This window comes from Acomys minous, assembly GCF_964271855.1.
Source record: "Acomys minous genome assembly, contig: scaffold_109, whole genome shotgun sequence".
NCBI lineage: Eukaryota > Metazoa > Chordata > Mammalia > Rodentia > Muridae > Acomys > Acomys minous.
This window is the reverse complement of record NW_028182102.1, coordinates 22,033-46,965: the sequence shown is the minus strand read 5'-3', so window position 1 is coordinate 46,965 and position 24,933 is coordinate 22,033. Positions and strand designations below refer to the sequence as shown.

Sequence of the window (24,933 nt, the reverse complement as noted above, 5' to 3'; positions counted from 1 at the left end):
CTAGCACATTCTTCCATCAAAGTAGGCTTGGCAACATGATAGTCTTTGACATAGCCCTTGTAGAAAAAAGATAACAAAAATTATTACCTTTTGTATTGTAATGATTCCTTCTTGTGTGTCTTTGTCAGCAAGTATCTGGAAAATCCCCAATCCGTCACCATCCACAATTTTATATTCCATTTCTGCATTAATTCCTATATCTGCATCAGCAGCTTTTATTCTGGCCACAACTGACGCCACAGGCAAAGATTCTGGAACATTATACTGGTAAGATCCTGTAAAATTTCAAAATTAAGGATGGACACAACCTTCTTAAAACGCTCTGCTAGGAACTACTAATTTTTTTTTATTACACATTACTGTTCTGCTTTCCTCTAGAGAAAAGCTAAAACAACATAAAGCAAGTGATAAGTTTCATGAAGCCTCAAGGAGTTTAAAGTTGATGATACAGCAATGAAAAATGACAAAACAGATTGTCTGAATCCTGAGTGCTGCATATCTATTCATGAGAATTATGCTTCCCTTAGTAATGAAACTAAACTAATAATTAAAATATAATTACTAAATATGTCATTTGGATGATAATCTCCACAATAATATTGAACAATAAAACAGCTCCTGCTGCAATTTTCCAAATACATACCTAATATTGCTGATAAGTTAACATTGGAATTTTCTTAGTATTTTTTACATAGAAACTTCCACAAAAATGTTTAAGCACCTGTGGGGATGACATTGTAAGTCTAGTTTTTGACTTTTAATATTCTCCTAGAGATAAGGGTTAAATCTGTGAGTTCTGTAGCCATGATTTGGAACATAACATTGCAAAACAATAAGAAATATTATTTAAAGGGAAGAAGGGTCATATCCTTAGATGCAGAAAAAGCATTTGACAAAATCCAACATCCATTCCTATTTAAGGTCTTAAAGATCAGGGATACAAGGTATATTAATAAATAATAATAATAGTAATAATAATAATAATAGGTCTATACTGTAATCTGATAGCAACATCAAACTAAATAGAAGAAAACTGAAAGAAATTCCAATAAAATCTGGGACTACATGAGGCTGCCTATATCGCCATATCTCTTCAATACTGTACTTGAAGTTCCAGCTAGAGCAATAAGACAACAAAAGGAGATCAAGGGGATGCATATAGAAAAGAAACATATCAAAGTATCACTATGTGTAGATTATATTATAGTATCTAAAGTGATCCCCTCAATTCCACCAGAGAGCTCATACAGCTGGTAAGCACCTTCAGTAAAGTAGATGGGTACAAGATTCATTACAAAAACCAGTAGTCCTATATACACAAATAACAAACAGGCCGAGAAAGAAATAAAGGAAACTACACCCTCCAAAATAGCCATAAATAATATAAAATATCTTTGTGTATCTCTAACCAAGCAAGTGAAAGACTTTTATGAAAACATATTCAGGTCTCAAAAAAAAAAATGAAGAAGATATCAGAAGATGGGAAGATCTCCTATGCTCATGGACCAGAAGGATCAACATAGTAAAAATGGCCATTTTACCAAAAGCAATCTACAGATTCAATGCAATCCCTATCAAAATACCTACACAATTCTTTACAGACATAGAAATATCAATTCTCATCTTCTCATAGTGAAACCAAAAGGCCCAAATAGCTAAAACAATCCTGTGCAATAAAATATATTCTGGAGGACTCTCCCCCCATGAGTCCAAGTGCTACTATAGAGCAACAGTAATATAAATAGCTGATTGATCAGTGTAATCAAATTGAAGACCCAGAAAACAATCCACAGATGTAGACACTGATTTTTGAAAAAGAAGCCAAAACCCACACAATGGAAAAAGATGGCATCCTCTACACATAGTGCTGGTGTAACTGGATGTCTACATGAAAGAAAATGCAAATAGATCCATAATTATAACCCTGAACAAAACTAAAGTCCAAGTAGATTAAAAAACTCAGCATAAAACCAGACACACTAAATCTGTAACAGCATATGCTGGTGATATGTGGATAAGGGGGAACTCTCCTCCATTGCTGACTGAATACTGAAATTTTTTAAATGATTATAATATATATGTAACATTTTAATGGATTCCTTGCACACAGAGAAGTGTTATTAGTAAGTTTCAAAGATTTTAAGGGTATAATATTAAGTAATTTCTGGAGAAAATCTAGGTAAAAATTATAAAAAGAAACAAAAATGACATTTTTTGGGTTTCTTCACTTTAGAATCTAAGAAATCTAAACAAAGAAAAGTCTGAGCTCCATGTCTAAAAAGCATGAGAAACACAGAAAGTAAGAGTGAAAAAGACAGAGAGAGAAAAAGAAATAAAGAGGAAAAATTCCGTTTAACGTTATTTAAAAAAAAATACCACATGCTACAAAAACCATGGAGAATAAGATGCGCAGAACAAAATGATTTTATGAACAGGACACATCTAGCTTGAGAATACAGGTTTTTGTTTTTATGCTTTTATCCTCATTTCTTGACAAATCAGAAGCTAATTTGAACCAAAGCTCATGTGAGGGTGTAGATTTCTGGGATAGTAGATTGCATTATCTATAGCCATTTAATATTTCATGAGAGAAATGTGGTACAACTGGAAAAGGAATGTTCAGTGTATATGACTTGATTAAAAAACATAAAATGAGCATATGATTATAGTGATATGAGTCCCATCAATTTGGTGAAAGAAAAATGTTAATAATTATAATAAAATTGCCTTAAATGTAAATGATTACTATTTAAATCATTACAAGCAAAACAACATATATTTGTGTAGAACAGATAAACAGTGTTGGAAATTAACAGCAGCTATAGAAACACAAATAAAATTTAAAATTCTTATAAATATAATTACAGAATTACAATGACCACTTTTCATCATTTAAAGAATAAATTGAGGACAAAATGTACTGTATTTAGAGAGAAGTATGGAGCTATTATGCCATCTCTGAATTAGCCTGTCTATTCATTAGTTGGAGCTTAATTTGGATGATTGATAAAGTGTAAAATTGGGAGAAAATCATAAAGATTACCCATTTAAAAATATACAAAAGGAACTGTTAAAAAATGTTGTTATAGTTAGTCATCATATAAACTAACTTACTTCTTGGAAAGCGAGGTGGGTTATCATTGACATCAGTCAGGGTCACAGTAACTGAAGTTGTTCCTGACAGTCCGCCGTTTTGACCAACCATATCCTTTGCCTGAATGACAAGCAAATACTGGTCTTTAGCCTCTCTATCCATGTTTGGAAGGGCAGTCTTGATGACTCCTGTAAGATGTTAAATCTCAGTAAAGCACGCAGTGATTTACCACATTATCATAACAATTAACATCGATAAGGTAGTATGTCACTCTTTGCTTGTAGTCTTGTGGTTTTTTGGCTTGCTTTAGTATTTTAGTGTGGATTAAAGATCGAAAGGTGTGTACACTTTATATATACATTTGTACATTATGTTAAAAATGAATATTTATACTTGCACATGATAATAAAAGTTTGAGGAAATAGTACAATGTGATCTTCTAGTGTTTGGGAAAACCCTGGGTAGTACTTATATGACATGAATAAACTAATAGTTCTAATGTTGCTTATCTCTGATACCTCTAGACATGAAGATCCTCTTCATGTGAGTTAGCTGGCTGTGTCTAAGATAGCTGTCAGAGGGACTGCCAGAGAACTTCTAATTTCATAATATTCTCTCCTGAAATGTAACTAGGACACCTTTAAGTGCTTGAGTAGTTGGCAGTTCCATCATGGTAAGTGGAAGAAACCACACAAACAAAAAGAGATGGCACACTTGGAATTCCTAAAAAATCTTTGTGCACTCATAGGAGAGATGTGAATATGCCTCCCATTTATGAACTTATCCCTTCACAGGACAATATTTTTACCCTTTCTACCCCAAAACTTTGAGAAGCTGATTGGCCAGTTTAGCCTTTCACTTTGCCTAGTCTTAGCCAATAGTGAGTTCTACACCAGCTTAGCTGCAAAGAGAAACTTGTCTTCTAAGAATCAAAACTTCATGTTCCAGTTGGAGGTATATAATCCCAGCATGTCTGAAGTAGGTAACAGATAATCAAGTTCTCACACCAATTATTCCTCAATGACAGAGAGCTTCAGAACAGCCTTGAACACTGTATCAAAAAACATCATCACCATCACCATCACCACCACCACCATCACCATCATCATCATCATCAAAGACTCTCTTGTGCTGTTCAGGGGATATTCAGTCTTAGTTTTGGTTTAACAAAGCCAAGAGGCAAAGATCATTGTGAGAACAAGAAATACAAAAAGTTCCAGACTAAAATAGAGAAATAAATAAGAATTTCCAAATAAACAAAATTTTCTTTCAAATAATGAAAACATGCAATATAAAGGATAAAATAATTTATCCTTTCTCTTTCTCTCACTCCAATTACTTATAATAATTTATTTTCAAGTACATCTCCAGATTCAATGGCATTCACACTTATATAACCATATTTATGTTTATATCTAACAGTTTCCCTCAGACATAAGCAGTTACAAAAACACTCATAAACATCTTCTTCTGTCTATATACTAATTATTCTTCGAAATTTTACCAACGGATGAAAATAATTTTTATGTACATAACAGCCTCACTTGCTATGTGTATGACGCAAAAGTACTGTTTGCAAGCTGCAATGATTTTGTGATTATCCGATATTTCTTCAGTATTTGTATCTCTACAACAAAATAAGCATGGACCTCACTTATATGACTATGTCCAAAAAAACTTTTTTATTCTATGAATTCTTGATCTTAGGGGCTTATACCTTTTCCTTTTTCTTGATTTTATAAGCTTTGTATAATTTTTTAACTTGACAATCTTGATATTTTGCCTAATAAATATGTTCCATTTGCATGAAAAATTATTTTACACAATATGTTCTATTCTCAGTTTCAATATTTTATTTATACTCATCTTTCATTTTTTTGCCTTCCATCATTAATGTGTTCCTGTTGCCACCTTTGCAAAATATTGTGGCAGAAACAAGGCCAAAACATCTGAAATTATCAGAATAGAAATTCTTGCTGTTTGGTGAATTAAGCTCTTGCCTTGCATAAGTGAACACCAGTTTGGATGCCCAGAACCTATGGTGTAATAGCTATCATTAATCCTAGCTGTCTGAGGCAGAGGCCAGGGATAACTTGTACAGTCTGACCAGCTAGAGTAGTAGAAATGGCTGGCATGATCTACAGTCAGTTAGAGACTCTCCTCAATAAATGAGTACAGTGATCATATGGTGGAGGAGGATGTCCTCTTCTGTCATAGACCTAGGGTAGAGGAATAGTAAGAAAGAGGAAGGCACAGGAGAACATGAAGATACAAGTAAAGGGATAATAATTGAGATATAATCTGAATAAATTACTTAAATTTAAATAAATATATAAGTAAATAATTGGAAAGAGTTTGAGGAAGACTCCATTGTCAGCCTGTTGCTATCACATGTGTTTGTGAATACATGTATGAACACTCTCACATACATGTGGGTTCATACACATAATAAAATATGTAACAGACACACACATACACACACACAAATCAATAAAAACAAGGCAAAGCAATTCTGATGCCTATGACTTCCTAGGTTGCCTTACTGACATTATTTTTGGAAACAATTACAACATCATTAGGATAGAAGTCTGAGTACAAAAGTTACCTGCTTACTTTTCACACATCTAATGGTCTCTTTATAAAAGTTATTATAAATAACACTTTCCTAATGCTAAAGTAATCACAAAGATTACAACTGATGCAGGTGGCAGAGGCAATTTCAAAACCCCTCAGCTACTACACAGAAATGAAATAATAGGTATTACTTGAGTTTAGATACAATATTTCATTTCTAGTTATTTAATTCTAGTTAATAAAGCTAGTTATTTCTAGCTTTAAGATACAAGCTAACATTTGGAAAAGAATTGGTAGATACTATATTTTCTTTTTTGTCAATGACTATATAGTCACATACTCTTATAAGCACACAGTAAGGAATTCTGCTGGTCTGACATAACTTGATCCCTATAATCAGTGGTAACATTATGAAAGTGAAAAATATTCAGAAATCAATAATTAGGAAGTGAGGTATGGTGAACAAATAAATTTCTTTACCTCTTTATAAAATATGTGGCCTTCCTTTTAGCTTTTCATATCTAATTTTAAACTAATACATAAAATCAGAACATTATGCTTGACAAAATATTTTTAATAACTAAGAAACTTTAACTTATTTATAGCTCACATTCAGGGAATGTCATAATATAAGCACACACACACAAGCAGACACACACAGATACACACACACACACACACACACACACACGCACATGCACATGCACATGCACACAAGGCATTGATATATTTTGCTTTTGTTCAAGAATAGTGTCTTCTGTACTCTGAGGAAAAACACTCTGATGATTTTCTCATGTGCCACCAACTATGATGGCCTTTTAGAACATATCCTGTTACCACAGAGTCTTCTTATACTTTCTCAATATGTTCATATGTAACATTTAAGAATCTTTTTTCTGTAACCAATCACAGTGGGAGGACAGCTTGCTGTTGGCAACCTTCTGTGCATTCTTCTTTGACTTAGCTATCTTGGGAAACATGGTCTCAAGGAGCACAGGCAAGAGGTACTTAAGTTATAAATGGTCATCTCATTGGCATTTGCCTCACTTCAAGTAAATCAATATTTAAAACAATAATCTGAGCATATTAATATTTACATTTGAATATCAGTGTTGAAACACCAGTTTTCTAAGGTGTTTCAGAATTAGAAACTTCCTTCCAGTAAGGGCAAAGAATCTGTTCTCACTTCCTTTGGCAACCACAAACATCCCTCTCTCAACCATCACAACATCACGACATCTTTTATTTCATATAGTCATTCTAAAATGTCCCAGAACATAAGCAGAAAGAGCAGATATACCAACTTCCTTGAGATATCTGTGTAATTGATAATGCATGTAAGAGAGGAAATGCATAAAGTCACTTGATGCAACCTATATGATGCCAAATAGAAACAGCCCACCTCTGAAAGACTACCACTGGTATTAACAAGGACATTATGTGCAAGTATATTATAATACAAAACCATGCCATCTGCCTCTACCCTTTGTTTTTACATTGATTTTTATGTCAGCTCTCTTGGTAGCTAATTCAAATACAAACATTTTATGGAATGTAGACCTTTGAATAACAACAGTATATGTGACTATGGATTGAATACATACACATGATGTGTATTCATTATTTATTAATATACTTTATAAATGTTAAAATAGTTGCTACCAAAATGAATTTTCATTTTATATAGATGGCTGTTATTCCACATAATGTTTAGAAACAGTGAACATCTAGGAAAGATCTCCAACACAGTGCTATGCTACTCAAGATCTAACTGTAGTACTTAAACACTGAATGATGAGCTCATAAGTGGCATTGGGAAACAAACAGTCCTGCATGTGCATTTGGATTGTGTAGCAATGGTGGCCTCTGTAGATTCAGTCCAAATATCACTTTCTTTATGAAAAATTACCACTTTCTAAGCAGAAAAAACCCAGAAACTCATTTTGTGATGAAACACAGAAACTGGTGATATCAAAATAAATTTAAAATAACTGAATCTCTAAAGAGTGAGGAAGTAATTAGGAAATAAAATTTGAGGTCAAACAAAAGGTATGAAAATGGAACATTCTTAGGAGTATGGACCTGTAAAACTTAACCTGTCTTGGGAAAATAAATACACTGGATAATATAATAGGAACTACAAGGTCTACATGTTATGAATTATTGGGTAATGCACTCATAGATTTACAGAAATAATGCAAAGTAGAGTAAACCAGCAGAATCTGTGTAATTCTGAAATAGCTCCATGAAGAAATAGGTCTTTGATAAAGCTATCTTCAATTTCTCAGGTAAGTATATAAGACTGGATCTTTTTTCTTTTCTTTTCTTTTTCTTTTTTATTAAATATATTTAATTTTACATATACATTTATATTATTATACATATATACTATAAACTACCTATAGCAAGAAGATCCACAATCAGTAATTATATAAATGTTACATTCTTAGCGCTTTGCTATTTGTATTTGGCAGCCTTGAAGAAAACATCTTTCCTATCTTGGTGCATGTAAAATTCTGAACGTAAATCAGTATCTATCATATCTCATCATTATTAGCATCAAAATAACATCAGACCTTCCCCCAACAACGTTGCACAAGAAAACTTTTTCCACTTTTTTGCATATACTTTATTTTTTAAAGGTAACATACTTAAATATAGCAATATGTCTTACATGTTAAATAACACTCGGAATTATATGATATAGTTTAAAGCATAATTGTAAAAAATCACTTTTAAAGTACGTCAATGAGATAAAAGTATTCAATGACTGGTCATGTCTTGTTCCTACTACTTTAGTGATCAATGGAATTGAAAAAAGAAAAGTTCACTTTGACAATCATGGCCTCAAAGGAGTAGCACGTGTTGAATATTTTCCAAAAGCTGGAATAAATGGTCTCTAATTCAGCCATTCTTAAACAAAATAAAACAAAACATTTGCTTGCTTACATTATGAATTCTTTAATTTTCTTTATGAACTGATTAAAGAAAATAAAAATGAAAAATTCAAGCAGATCATCAAAAAGTCAGATGTCATGCCTAATATATACGTACATAGCATTTTATTTAGTGTTTTTATGAATACAGTGATATGAAATAAATGGGCACTAATTCTTCCCTAATAGGGTATTTTGAGTAACTTTGACATATTTGAGAAAAGCAAAATAAAAAGTACATATTATTATTACTATATTATTAAAAAGTGAATATTAAGTACAAAGCAGGAGGTAAATGATAACTACAATAAGTGTAGATTTTATGTCTTACCTGTCTTCGGTTCCACTGAAAAGTAGGGCTGTCCTTGCAGAATACTGTACACCACCCGAGCACTGTTCCCATATGTAGGATCATCAGCATCTGTTGCTGTCACTTGTACCACTGAAGTCCCTAGGTAACAACCAAAACAGCTTTGGATTAAATTTCCCAAGAATATGAGTTCTGAGAGCTCACAAACTGTTAGAAATATTAGATTACATTTATTGATTTATTATTTTCAATTTATATTCATCAAGGTACAGGAAATATCAATCTAGTATACTTTTTGATTTAACCAAGGAACTAAATGTTAATAGAAGTTCTTGAAATTAGTGATATGAAAATATTTATGTAAAAATACTACAGGATGATGAATGTTAGATTGAAATCCATTCTGAGTTAAGTGAGGTTGAAATATTAGGTATCCCAGCTATCTTCCTCAGGTAACTAGTTTTCATTAAGAGCATTGTCCTTGAGACTCAAGGACCATCTAAAAGGCAGACTGAGAGATCACAGCAAACTGGTGTTCACCTCATTTCATTCATCATCATATAGTAGACATTTGGTCCATTTAACTGTATATTTAGTGCTTCCTCTAGCTACCTGATAAGTGTTCTGCTTTTATTTGTTTGTACTACTTCATTTAAAAATATTAAATTAAAACTTCAAATCAAACCTCTCCAAAGTTGAAAAAGAATGACACTGTAATAGCATGATTCTGTAGTTTGAATACTGCATGTCACAGTGTCTTCATTTTATAGGTAATCACTCATTTTGGGGCATAAGGCAGTTTTCTTTCTGTTTGTTTAAACTGTTCAATCCCCATATATTAGTTTTCATTTTGTCTTATTATATTTTGCTACTATCCTTTAAATGTCTTGTTTTCTTTCTTAAATTTTTAAAAAAATGTATTGTCTCACATATTACACCCACACCACAGATTCCCTTCCCTCCCTCTGGCCCCATTTTTTCCCTTCCCATCCACTCCTCCTGCAAGTCCCTCTAGAAAAGGACTGGGCTTCCAGGGATATCAACCATACATGGCCTATCAAGATGCAATAAGATTAAATCGCCTCACTCATATTAATGCTGGGTGAGGCAACCCAGTACGAAGAAAGAAAGGCCTTGAATCCTGAAAGAAACAAAGGCATGGAGGAGCTGAGAGGAGTAGAGGGAGAGGAAACAGTAATCAGATGAGGAAAAATACTTATTTTGAATGATAGAAAATAGTGAGAAAATTAATATAATTATTCCATGTGAGTATGCACATATCATGTACTTTGTATTCTGTCTGATATATATGAAAGAGGTACCATTTTATATATTAGTTGAATATTAGTTTGACTATAGTAATTTCCTAAATATGAAACTTTAAATCTACTATTATCTTTGCTTATGCTTTGCATAGATTTCTTTCTCAAGGTCTGCTCTCACAAATACATATTTTTTAATTCCACTCCATTTCCATATTATGATGCACCTTACTAATTCTATTTCATATATAGTTAAAGAGAAATTATGAAGTTACAGTCAGAACAATTGTCTGTGCTTTTGCTTCTTCCTTGGTAAAACGCACTGACTATGACTCTTTAGAACCAATATGATGAATGTTGTATACTCCTAAATCAACCTAAATTTTACATTTTAAATATTTATAAAAATGATAAATTATATAAGCACTTTGTTTATGAGCATATTTAAATTATTTATTAGGTACATATACAAACATATCTGCAAATGCACATAAAGTTGGGTTTGTATAAGGGTTGGTGTGTATGTGTGTGCAGGTGTATGCAGTAGTGTAGATACTAGAGCCAACCCTGTGTATCGACTAAGGAGCTCTCTAGCTTTGTTTTTGAAACAGGTTCTTTCCATGACCTGGGCCTCATTGAGTAGGTTAGGCTGAACAGCCAGGAAACCCCAGAATCTCCCTATCTAGACTCCCACTTTGATTATAAGTGTACACTGGCAGCTTCTGACCTGGATTGAGGTCAAATATGCATGTTTTCATGGAAAGCAATTACTGACTGGCCTTTCTAGTCTCTGAATGCAAAGCTTATATGCTTATCTATGCTCTGTAGCAATATATAAATTGTTCTACAATCTTATCATTCAGAAAACATGTCCTTGGTGTAAATTATATGAAAAAGAAAACCTAATATCAATTAATCCCTGAATGATTATGGGCATATACCATATCAATCAATGATATTCTATTTTGTAAAAATTGAAGACTTTAGTAAGCTATAATACATTGTAAATATTTTTCAGTTTATATTTATATTCTGTGTTTAAAGTTTTAATTTTTAAATTATTGAAGTGGTTTAACTTAGTGTTTAACTTTATGAAATGTTTTATATCACTGATACAAATCAATTTAATAAAATAATTTGCATATATACATAATATTCATCCTCTTGGTACTGCAGTAAAATCATTCAAAACAAAACAAATTACATAAGCCTAATTAGTATATCCAATAATACATTTAATAAGGCAATAAAATACCCCAAATACCCATTAGATAGAAATTGACACTATATCAGACACACCTAAAACCTGTTTTACTAAACATGACTAATTGGAGGAGAAAACATGCCAACTTCTCATAAGCTGCCCTACCCCTTTAATCTTACTGTCACTGCATTGCTGCTGCTATTCTTGTCAGCAACAGTGGCAGGAAGCACTCTGAAATCACAGTTAACATCCAGAAAAATAAAATACACCTGCTTTGTCACAGATGTGCACATATGTGTACTGTCATCAGAACCATCCTGCTATGGTCTAGGACATCTAATGACTACAAGTTCTGATAATTTTCTCATTTTCAGTTTGAATTTTTCTAGCAGCTAAAGCCATCTGCACTACAAAGTTGGGGGTCTAAATTATGATGCACTAAATGTAACACATAAATAATACTTATCAATAATACAATCCCACTCCTCGTTTAAAAGTACCAGTAAAGTAATTAAATGAATAAAACAAGATAAAACATGTTGATTAAACTGTCCATATACTATAAATTCTGCATGTGTCTGCACCAGGCCCTCTGCATATGTGCTGTGCTTCTTTAGCTTGGGGGTTTCTGTTGGACTCCTAACAATTAGAATGGCGGTGTCTCTAACATTCTTTCCTCCTCCTGGGATCTTTTTTCTCCTACTGTGTTGCCCTGCCCAGTCTTGCTATGAGGTTATATGCCTCCTCTTATTGCATCTTGCTATACTAAATTCCTCTGATATAACTGAGAGACATGCTGTTTTATAAAGGGAAATGAAAAAGCAGTGGATCTGAGAGATGAGAGAAGTGTATGAAGGGGAGACTGAGGTCTGTACATATTATATGAGAAGAATAAATCAAATAAATGATATTTAAATGAGCTTTCTCATTCAATAACAGAGCCAAAAAGAATGACATTTACAGATCCACTGTCTTATTTTAAACCACCACTTAAAAATAATTTATATACATGAATTACATACTGCCTAAATAAAATGCTGTTTAAGAAATACTCAAAAGAATTTATAATATCTGACAGAGTAGAATGAAATATTTGCATTTTTTGTAATGAAGAAATGCAAAAGACCTTAGAGTAAGCTGCTTTCTGTTTCTCTATTGTTTACTTCTATGAAACACAACCCAGTATTTAATTTACATATGAAGAGGCTACAAAAGGATTAGTGGCTGTAGCATTGGGTATTCACCAGCAACCCTTCTGCTGAGCTGGATAGCACTAGCAGCCTTCTGGTAACAAAACGGGAAGATGAGAGAGCATTACCCTCAAAGAAGAGCTTGTTTGTTTTCCTTTAGGAGGACATAGTTCTTTTTTAAAAATAATTAATTTATTCAGATTACATCTATTACATCTAAATTGTTTTCCCCTCACTTGTATCCTCCCGTTCCTACCTCCCTCCTACTTTCACTCTATTCTGTCCCCAAGGCCCTAGTTCCATCTGCCCCTAGACATACACACACACACACACACACACACACACACACACACACACACACACAGAGAGAGAGAGAGACAGAGACAGAGAGAGAGAGAGACAGACAGACAGACATAGACAGAGACAGAGAGACAGAGAGAGACAGAGACAGAGACAGAGAGAGACAGAGAGAGAGACAGAGAGAGAGACAGAGAGAGAGAGAGAGAGAGACAGAGAGAGAGAGAGAGAGAGAGAGAGACAGAGAGAGAGAGAGAGAGAGAGAGAGAGAGAGACAGAGACAGAGACAGAGAGGCAGAGACAGAGAGAGGCAGAGACAGAGAGACAGATACAAAGAGACACAGTTTGGAAGACTATATAGTGAAAATCATAAAAAAAAATAACTTCTTAGACATTATTGTAATTGTAATTTTAATCAAAAATTTATTTGATAGAAGGGAAAATGTACAAGCCATTTCTTAAAGGTAATGAGAATTAGACTAAGAGAACAGTATAAAATGTAAAATATAAAAAAACAAAAGTAATGTTTCCAAGGGGGGTAAATGAGTATTTGAAGAAGCAAGTCTTGGCTGCTAGCATGTCATCATTTTTTTTCATTCTATCACCACATGTAGAACAACATATATTTTTTGATACTTATTACAAAAATAATGTGCTTTTTACTTACCCACAGGGGACATCTCAGGAACTCCTGCTGTGTAGGGGCCATCCAGAAATTTGGGTTCATTGTCATTGATATCCTGAATTTTGATAACAAATTCTGACTCAGGCTCCACAGGCTTGTTGGTGAGTCTGTCCAGAGCTTGGGCCCTGAGAGTATAATAGGCCTGCTCCTCCCGGTCCAGTCTCTTGGTGGCATGAATATCCCCAGTGTTCTCATCAATAATGAAAATGGAACTTGCCCCTTCGCCTGACAAGATGTATTTGATGGAACCATCTCCTTTATCAACATCAGAGTGAAGCTGGTGAAAAATTCATGTGAGAAGAGATTAATTTACAAGAGAATCAGCAATATATAGATATGTTAAAGTCACTCTCATGTCAGACAGCTGTATTAGATTTCATTGATCTTGAAAAGATAAACTGAGTGCTGATTGTGCTAAGAAGCAAGAGTATTACAATGTGTAGTCCTACACTGAGAACAAGTGAACTTCACTTCTTTTTTACTATAGTGTCATATCCAAACATATCTCTAGCCCATCCCCAAATATGTGAACTTGTGACATATATATGTATATGTCTGTGTATATATATTTAAGTATGTATATTTGAAATTTAGTATTTCAAAGCCAGATTTTGCCATCTTCTAAGTAGGCAGACATTGAATGCATAAGCAAACATACTTGATTTGAGTTCATGCAAAAACTTTCTGTAGAATGTTTGTAAATTTAGTCCTGAGATACTAATTAATTTGCATACATATGTGTGTGTGTGTGTGTATGTGTGTGTGAGTTGTATATGTATTAGGAATTTTGTCTCCTACTTTCCCAGCCTGTCCACATTCGCAGTCCTCTCTATGATTAACCAGCATGGATGAATGTCCAGTCATTAAATTGTTCAATATTTTAAATTTTGGAGCTGAAAAATTACTGCGCTGGAAAGTAGGGAATCTAAATCAATACGTGCATGGGGCTTCAACTCAACAGTTCCCTGAAATACCAAGAACTGCATTAGATTTGCATGATTAACCCCAGCGGCAGCAGCAAGGCAGCATATTCTGATCTGTATTTCATAGCTGAATCTTTCCCTGCTGCATGTCAGGACATTATGTTGAGCAGAGCAACCTTGGGAAATAGATATGGAAATAATTACATATTTTTCTGAATTTCATAACCTGAGAAACATGCTACTCAATTCATCATTTCACCAATAGTTCATTGCTTGCAATTGCTATTATCTTGGACTTTGGTTAATAACCTAAAATCCCAATTTAACAGAGATAAAACTATTCACTGCCCTACAGAACTGAATTGGTATTTTTCAAGGGATAAGTATTAAATATATAAAATATCAAAGAGTTGTACAATTAAAAAAAACATCTTTTAATGACATGTAGGTCTCTGAAGTTTTTGAAGACCTTATCTAGCTGTATTACCTTATCTCTCTAGGGAATCATATATATCTCCTAAACCTAGGATGATTGTTCTTGTGATAAAGATAGACTAGTAATTGACAGGACCATGATTTGGTCAGCTAACAGTTAACTTGTATTACTTAATTACCCTAAACATTCTGAAGTAGCATTTTAAATGTATTGGAAGTAAACCTTGTATTATAGTTGAGTCACTCCTGGCAACACCCAGCCTACCTCAAAGAAGACAAGGAGCGTCAATGAACCTCCTTATAGAGATGACTTCAAATGCAGCAAACCAGCCAATGGGCAAAATGTTCCTTGTTTCTGCCACAGACAGAATTCTGCCTAAAAATGAGCAAGCTTGGATTCAGGCAGAGTTGAAAGCCACACTCTGCCAACACAGGGTAAGCAAATAATAGTTCCTGCCTCACAAATATGTTTGTCAGATATATTTAGCCAGAAGGTTAAAGATGATGCTCCAATGTTATGGAGAGTTTTAGGTGATTGTTCAGGCTGCAAATTGTCTCTGTCAAGTTCTCGGTTTGGAGGCTGCTTACCTGTACTTCCTGTCTATTCAGATAATTAACTTTATTCCTTATCAGATCTCTGATGGTGTTGAAGAACAGATAATTAGGTTTTACAATTAAGCTTAGTTGTTTAAGGTTTAAGATGTTTTTAGGTCTAGATAGATGTTTTAAGATGATAAAGACGAGATATGATAGGTACTGACTTACATTCAAAATTTTAGACTCACCAAGATAGGAAAGATGTTTTCTTCAAGGCTGCTAAATATAAATAGCCAAAGCACTATGAATTTATATATATATATATATATATATATATATATATATATATATATATATATATATATATATATATATTCCTGATTGTTTCATGGTTCTTCTTGCTGTAGATAGTTTAGTGTATATATATGTAATGGTATAAATGTATACATAAAAAATAATAAAAAGAAAATATATATAATATGAGAAAGCACTTAAGACAGTGTGTGTACAACATTTTCATCTTTTAGTGATATGGTGATACAGCTTCAGTTTTCTGACACTCTGTAAGAAATACTGCTTCACTCTTAGAGCTCTGCTTCATGTTTTTATATACATGATTTGTTCTTTTGCTTCTGAATACATAGCACAACATATCATTTTGACATAATATATATATATATGGGTTATTTTTGTATGTGTGTGGAGTGGACACTCTTGAATAATGTGTGTTACCAATATATGAGGAAAGTGAATCACTTTATAACTCTGTAAGTTACTAATATTTATGTACACACACACACATATATATATGCATGTATATATGTCTCCTTCTAACTTAAGAAGGAAAAATTAGAGGAATTAATTTAGTAGAATTAATTAGACTTTCTTAGGTGTAACTATTTTAATATTATCAAGACAGTATTGCATTTCATACTGATGAATTATTTGCTAATCCTATCAACAGATGAAGAGACTGGTGCAGGGAATGTCTAAGTAAATTTGTCTGGCAGAGGCAGAAACTACCTCTACAGCAAGAGAATGCTGAGACTTGTCTGGTTTGTGAATTACTAAGTTTACACTATTTACAGATTGTTGCTACCTCTGGGATAGGACCTGCTGTCTTCTGCAGGATGACATGCAGAGTTACCACTCTCAACAGCTTAAATTCGGAGCTTCAGGGTGGTCTTTATGAATTCATTCTGTGACTCATAAAAATAGTCCTTTTCCCTACTTTATAAGTATAATAAATAGCACATGTAGCAACACAAATCAAAATATTTTTCACTGACAAAAGCTGACGGAATAAGCTGTTGTTATGCAGCTAGTAAGATCTTACCTCACTTGCCAGATACACTCTTGACCCTGTTTCATTTTGGCTGATTAGGTTCAACCCCTATGAAGTTTTGCTCAGACTTCCCATAAATGTACTGTGGAGAATCGGCATCATGAGACATACCAGGCATTATGTTTTGTATTTCTTGATGAATTTTTATGCAAATTACATCCCAGATTCCCATTTTCAGAGACAATCCATATGACTTATTTAACTAGATGCAGTCAATTGATAGTAGGTTTAATGGCATGGTGGTAGAGTAACTTGTCATATTGTACATAGGGGAAAGATGATACACATTCAGTCTTGACCATGAACTTCAGGGTGAGCTCTGGTGCTATATTTTGCATTATCATGTTGATTGTTCTCCATGACTGACATCACAAGAGTTTTAAGACAGATGATTAATACCATTTGTTTCCTCATTCATTCAAAAATCTCATTCCTTTTCTTTTATCCTTGTCCATTCTGAGATACATATACAAATGTGATTTCTCAAGGACACAAAATATTACCTCTTTCCTATCATTGGCAGCTTTCTCTTAGCTGATATCATCTGCTATCGCTGCCATACAGAATAACACATTTTTCTTGAATTCTATACTCTTTTCTTGCAAGATTACCATAGTTAAAACAATGACCAATTTGGATATTGAGAAAAGTACTATCTAGGTGTACTATCATAATCATAAATGGTAGAGAAATTTTTGTTATGATATCTAGTGAAAAAGAATTAACCAAGAAGAAGATTGTTGTATTATAAATAGCAAATTGCATTCTTAAAATTTTACTTTTAATTGTATATGAGTGTGAATTAGTGTGTGTGTGTGCATGAGTGTGTGTGTCTGATTGTGTATCTGTACATAAATGCAAAAGACTCTGGAATGTTCTGTAAAGCAGAATGTTTTGGATCCCAAGTGCTGGTTTTTGAGGTAATTTTGCACCAGTTTAGATTAAAGCTTGGATCCAATCTTAGTCTTCTGTTAAAAGCAACACATCATTTTAAACATTGGTCAAATCCAGTTCAGCAAATTCTATTCTGTCATTCTTAGAATGACAAGTACCCATGTAGTCACGCACACAAGTGTGTGCATCTCTCTCTCTCTGTGTGTGTGTGTGTATGTGTGTGTTTGTGCATGTATTTCTCTGTGAGCAGCTATTATAATGTAAAATAATTTGATAGTTTAAAGACTGATTACTTAGAGTCCCATATGCATAAAAGAAATTTTCATTGGACTCAGAGTTTTTCAATAGCAAAAAGAAAGAAAAAACAAAAGAAAGAAAGAAAAAAAGAAGCAAAGAAACAAAGATAAGCAGTAGAGGGTAAGATGTGGTTGAGGGGACTAGGAGTTGGAAGGTAGAGTAGTGGTGGGTGGGTAGATATGATCAGTAAATATTCTCTAAAATATATATATATTTTTACCAATCCACTGTTGCTTCATTATCTCATAAAGAGAACTACTCACTTTCTCTACAATGTTTTCTTTACATTTGTTATTTTTCTGCCACTATTCTCTGACCTATACTCCAACTTGGTATCTTAAAATGTCTTTTTTTATTTTTGATGTTGTTATTATTTATTTACATCATTCCTTCCCTCCTCTACCTCCTTCAAATTTATGAATTTTTTCACTAATTGTTGTTACATCTATCTATCTATACATCTATCTATCTATCTATCATCTATCTATCAACTCTCTTTACAAAATATAAACACACCCTTCTTAGTCTGTAAAATGTTACATATTAGTAGTAATAAAATATTTTAAGTTTCAGTATTGTAGTTTAATATTTTTAAATTTTACTTAATTTACTATAAATGTTCTCATTCATTCTTTGCTTTAATACTATCATACAAATCATGTTTCATTCTCTAGACTTTTATGGTTAAAAGTGATGAAAACCAAAACCCATTGATGCTATATGGTACCACCTCATCCTTGATCAGAAAGCTTGATTCTTGAAAACATTAGATATGGGTCAGCACATGGCAGACACTGCCTACTGGTAGTTGCTGCCCGTTTCATGGAAGTTATGTGAGATTTTCAAATTACCAACAAAATATTATGTTGGAATAAAAGAGGCATATCCTAGAGATTCATTGAGGCGTTCTGAATACTATTTGAAACATCACATGCATGATAAAGGAAAGTTGGTTTACCATTAGGATGATACTTCTTAATGATTTCATATGAAATTTCATATCATATAAAATACAAATCCAGAAATAGTAAAGTTACTGAAGAATTAATATTTACATGACAATTTTGATACTCAAAGTATCATTAAATTGTAGACTCGGTTACATATACCAATTCACTTATGAAAAGTCTAGTACTTACTATAGTTTTATAAGAGATTTTTTTTGTAAATAGTTCCAATAAGAAAAATGCAAAACTATTAAATATAATCTTGTAAGTCTATTGTATTTGTGCACACATAAAAAAGGAATAATATGTTGGGACAAAGCAGGAAAATTCTTTTCATCTGAGGATGATGGCACACACCTCTAAGGATAGCACTCAAAATTATGCATAATTGAGACAAACATTGTGAAACCTTCATCAAAAAGAAAAGATATATACTCTGTGATCAATCTGGACTGATTTATATTAAATATTAATGAACTCATGCAAAATGAATGCTGTACCATTGATTTATTTACTGTAGCTTACTGACTTTTAACATGTAAAGTATTTTGGTTTTGATTGTTGCAAGCCATGAAAGGAAGGTACTTTTATTATATTTTTATATTGATAACATCAATAAGTACAAAGAGTAGATTTAAGTACTAGTTGGCAAGAATGAAGCTACTGAGATGGACATATTACATCCACATTTTCTTTTCTCATTATGAATTTTAATAAATATTTTCCATGTGTAAAAAGACACCTTGTAATTATCACACTGTTGAAGAAATACTGAAAAAGGAAACAAGTGTGTGAGCCATTTCTTTCTGGTTGGAGTATTCCTAATTTATAATTATCATGTAGTCCAGGAAAATGGAACACAATTTACCTGTGAAGCATCTTTGATTAAGGTGTGGTTTAAGAAATTTAGTTATTAATTACCATGAATAGCAAAGTAAGGAACAGCAATAGGAAGGTGATTCAGAAATTACATAAGCAATGATAAAATTTTTAATGAATGATAAATAAATAGATTGTGTTACTCTTGTTGAAAACACATTTGAAAAGAGTTCTCAGTAATCCATTTGTGATCTATTTTCAAACTGAAATCTTCTTTCAATTACTGAAGGGAATGGTGCTATTTCAAGGTTAGTACAAGAAGCCCTAGATGTGGATATTAACTTCAGTTTTCTCTTTATTATGCTATCTTCATCATCCCAGTGGTCAGTTTATTCATCAGTTATAGATCCATATTGTAAATTATCAGTGGACTTGAATATTGAAGAGGAGAGGAAATAAAATAATGCGTGTGGATGTAGCACTACAAAACCAAGCCACTTATACATATTTATAAATGTTATAAATAGAACAATAGAATCATCTGAGCAAACTGTCTCGGCCATTTTTCTTTTCATTTTTGAAGCTGCTAACTCGTACCTCTGGTTCACTTACATATATAAGTTTTATTCCTTCTCAAGTCTCTGATCGGGTTGAAGAGTAGATAGTTTAGTGTCACAATTAAGCTGAGTTGGTTAGGAGTTAAGATATTTTTAGACCAAGGTAGATGTTTTAAATTAGTAGAGATGAGATATTATACATATTGATTTTCAGTCAGAAATTTAGACCCAAAAAGACAGGAAAGATTTTTACTTCAACTTTGCCAAATACAAATAGCCAAATCACAGTGAACATAAAATTTATATAACTCCTGATTGTCTTGTGGTTCTTCCTGCTGTATGTAGCTTATTTTGTTCATGTCTAATAATATAAGTGCATATGTTAGAAGGAAACAAAATAAAAATGAAAAATAAAAATATCATCTGTGGTCCTGGGAGATAACTATCTTTCTTTTGTTGAAAAGCCTACATTGTGCTTATTCAGATACATATGGTCATAGCTATATCTTTGTCATGAGAGAAAAGGAAACAGCAACTCACAGAGAAAACAGCTTGTCTTTCACACAGATGAATTAATACCTGAACAAAATGTCACAAACTCACTGTATATCTTACAGGCTTCCTGGCTGGATCCAAATCATTTCCATCACTAGAGAAATCTTCTGAGAGCCTAATTTTTCCTCATGAAAATTGGATCAGAGTTATCAATTTCAGTTCATGTAAATGTGAGCACTGTCTATTCTCTTGATCTGGGCTTTCGGGGAGAACTACCCCTTATCACTCATTTACAAGCTCCAAGACTAGACCAGAGCATTTAAAAACAAATTCTGGAAAAAGCTGAACTGTTTTATTTCACAGGAAAACTGATCATTTGTCTTTTAAGCTTGGTCTAGTTTAGAAGTTAAGTAAAATAACAATATTGGAACTACTGTTTGAAGCCTGTATCTCTCTACCTAAGAGATAAGGAAATAAATGGGAAAATTTGCTTAGCAATTATTATAATGATGTGTGCCACAAAGTCTGCTACAGAAACAAAACTTTAGATACTGATTTTTATGTGATTATTTCATCTCGTTGCACGTGGCAAAATTATTAGGATGTCATGCTGTGTTATTAAGAAACAAAAAGAAAGTAAAGAAAAAAATTTAGCCTATATCAAAATTGGCCCTCCCTCACAGATCATAGCAAATATTTTGGCCAGTGGACAGGACTCTACTTAAAATTTTCTTTTCAATGTTTTAAGCCAATAATAACTTCATACCTTTCTCCTTGCCATAACTTCATCTATGGCATTTGGTAAAATGGAGGAGAGGGCAAGTAGAGGTCATGCATAAAACTTTAACCTGGCCTTTTGGAAAAAGCATTCTCACATGCTATAGAAGACATTCCCATATAAGCCTGCTCCCTGAAATGTTCCAAATTGTGCTGTTTTGCCTTGTGGTATAGAAAATAGAAACATTAATAGAAGAAGCAATGGAAATACAACTTTAGAATATGAATTCTAGGGAAAGAAACCAACACTTCTATAATTTAAAGAAAAACTATTTGATTAGCTTCAATTAAAAAAGAAAGATTAACGTGTTCAATGTAAACAATACTGTCAGTAGTTATTAAAAAAATGCTATTAAATAACACTGAAGTACGGATGAAGGGAGGAAAGAAGGTTAATAGAATGGGAGAAAGTTCAAAAGGAATTCAGTCAGTAGGTGATTTCAATATGTAAGCTTATTAGTGAGTTTTTAGTTTTAGTACATGAGCTTGAAAAGCTTTCTCTCTTCTACAATTACTGATAACAATTAGACACCATAAAATCATCCAGTCTTGCTCAGCTTGTTCAACTCCTTCCATTGTATTGTTAAATCCCACTTCCTCATTTTCCATTCACATACATTTATTCCTAACATGTGATCCCATCAGTCTCCAGAGATAAATCCCAGTCTCAAAGTACATTTCATGATAAACCTGACAAAATGGTTTGTACATTGATACGCTCAATGATGGAAGAAAATCACCTTTCCTGAACACAGGTGCTCACATAACCCCTTTGTCCTTCTGAGAACACTGCAGAGTGTCCACAACACAATTTGGTGAGAAACTTGTGATCAAATAGCAATAGCTGAATGAAACACTATAGTACAGAAAACTTGATTGAAGCTATACCCCATGGTAGACTATTCCACTGGATGCTCTTGTTGTACACACACTCGAATATATTTGTTTTACTAAATTTCAGTAAGAATATCTCATTTTGGCATTTTTAATCAATAAAAGAAAAAAAAATACCTAGGCATGATAAACCTGCTTAATTCCTTCAAGGGTAGCAAAGCTTCTGGATGAGTCCAGTCAAGAACCCACTACAACATTTATCCATAGGTCAGACTTTATTGAATCCTTAATCTAACAAGAAGAAAGGAAAACACAGAGGACCTGAAGGAAATATTCTTCTTTCATACTGATGATCTCATTTTGAAAGAAAGGGAAGAAATAGGTTCATTTAGATGTCAAAAGAGAAAATATACAAGTCTGTAGAATTTTGGCAGTAATGTGCTAAAGATTGTAAATGAAAATTAAAGAATTCCTCAAAGATTTTTTTCTAGGGTAGCTTTGAGAAACTTTAAAGCTTCCTAAATGAAAAATATGCTGAGATTCCAGGACAGAATCTTCTGTGAAACTGGTAATTTTCTCATTCAAAATGCAGCTAGTATGACAGTTAATAGGCCCTCCTGTGACAGAAGACCTGGAAGGCATTTCATCTTGTAAGCAATGCCACACAGAGCTAAAGGATGACCAAGTCTCTTCTGAATCCTCTGCTCCCTTCCCATATACTTAGAGCTCCACTGACCTGCACTTCTTGAATTTCTACCATTTTCACTACAGAGCTTAATGTCCTAAGGATAAAAATTTTCAGAAACTATTGTGATAAAGTTATTAAAGAAAAAGAAACATGAGAAAAGAGATTGAAGTATAAAGGGCTCTTAGAAACCATGAGGAGACGAAGTCAGTGATCAGATTAAGACATGGTGAAACATCTTTACAAAGTTACATGATTTTCCTTGAAGAGGCTGACTATTGCTTTTGTTTTTTCTGTCTTCTGATGTCAGCAGGAGAATTCCACAATTACCTCCTAGAAACAGGGGTTGTGGGGTTCAAAGTGTAAATTCAAAGAAAAGACAACAGGATGAGTGAGGATACGTAACACTGTTGCTTGAGTAAGCAGAATTTCACTTAGCTTTTGAACTGAAGAAGCATTGTTCAATTTTGAAAATATAGTAGGTTTTCTGATGATTTTTAACGACCACATTTGTTTCATTGAAGGACACTATTCTTTCTTTCCCAATGTGTATCACATATAAGGACTCTAATGTGTTTTCCATAGTTCCATTCCATAGAATTGGGATTCAAGAGGACTAAATAAAACATTACAACAATATGTTATAATCACTCAAGGGATTCACAATAACTTAAGTCAATTTGTAATCATATTATACAACAAGAAATATAAAAAAGCTAAGAGACCAAAGGTCTAGTGTCCTAATGTTCTCTAAAATTGGACAAATTAAGAAATAATTGCAGTTGAAAAATAGTCATGTGTGTACTCAGAAAAAACATAGTTACCACTTCATACCAACTGTTGATTCCAAACACTGCAAAAGCCTGAAGGAAGGATAAGTCTTCGGTATGATATTTTCCTTTGTTTAAAATAATTTTGAAGAGGCGATCCAAGCTGCAGCACCAATTGCACACTGTGCCTGATTAGGAGGAAAACCAGGACTGCACAGTAAACTAAAGGCCAAACTGGGAGCTACAAAACACAAGAGCTGCTGATTCCCAGGTGAGAGAGATCCACAATGTGTGTGGCACAGGTGGTTCTGATTCCTGGCCATCCAGTAACCCAAAGAAAAATCCCTAAGGACATCGCACGTTAGCCACCATGTTGGGAAGGCACCATCTTGGGTTATCTTTGCAGCTTTAGACTCTAACCATCCTTCTACTGCTTGCTGGATTTGAGACAGAAGGACTTTGGGTTATCCGTGCTGCTTTGGGCTCTCAACTCCTATCTACTGCTTTCTGGATCTGGGACAGAGAGTGGTGGACAGGCAGAACTTAGTCCTAGCACTGGACAAAATCCATATTAGCTGCCTCCCAAGAAAGAGTGCGGATATTCAAGCACCTTTGAACTCTGATCTCTGTCAGCACCCCAGCTGCTTTCCAGCCCAGCATAGCTGGGTCACAGAACAGATTAGTATAGCCCTGCCAGCTCAAGAGGGCCTGTGGAAGGTAGAGCTGAATTCAGGCACTCTCCAGTCTGCATTATCCAACTACAAGCAACATCCTTGGGATCTTGGACTGTCTCTGCCCACCCACCTGGAGCATACAGCTCAGACACAGCCAAGACAGAAAGCAAATAGGCAGTGCATAGAGCTGCACAGGACACAAACTGCTTGAGCGTCTTTCCTATGAGCAACTTTAGGCCTGGGTCAATCTCTGCCTGCCTGCCTGAAGCATACTCCTCTGACTCAGCTAAGACACAAAGCAACCAGGCAGAATAGAGACCTTCTCAGGCCATAATCCTCATTAGCTGCTATCCTGCTACCAACTTCTAGCCCACCTAAGGCCTACTGTCCTG

At 33.7% G+C, this 24,933-nt stretch overlaps 1 protein-coding gene across 1 annotated transcript; it reads right to left on the bottom strand.

The window, feature by feature from the left end:
• On the bottom strand, positions 1 to 24,827 carry LOC311591839 (cadherin-7-like; the record flags this gene model as incomplete). The annotated part of the gene is made up of 7 exons (XM_084803454.1): positions 1 to 275; positions 3,115 to 3,282; positions 8,936 to 9,055; positions 13,535 to 13,829; positions 23,149 to 23,194; positions 23,932 to 24,055; positions 24,672 to 24,827. Coding segments are annotated over 7 exons (1,184 nt in total), but the record flags the coding sequence as incomplete, so codon positions are not given.
• Between the last annotated feature and the right edge of the window lie 106 nt (positions 24,828 to 24,933).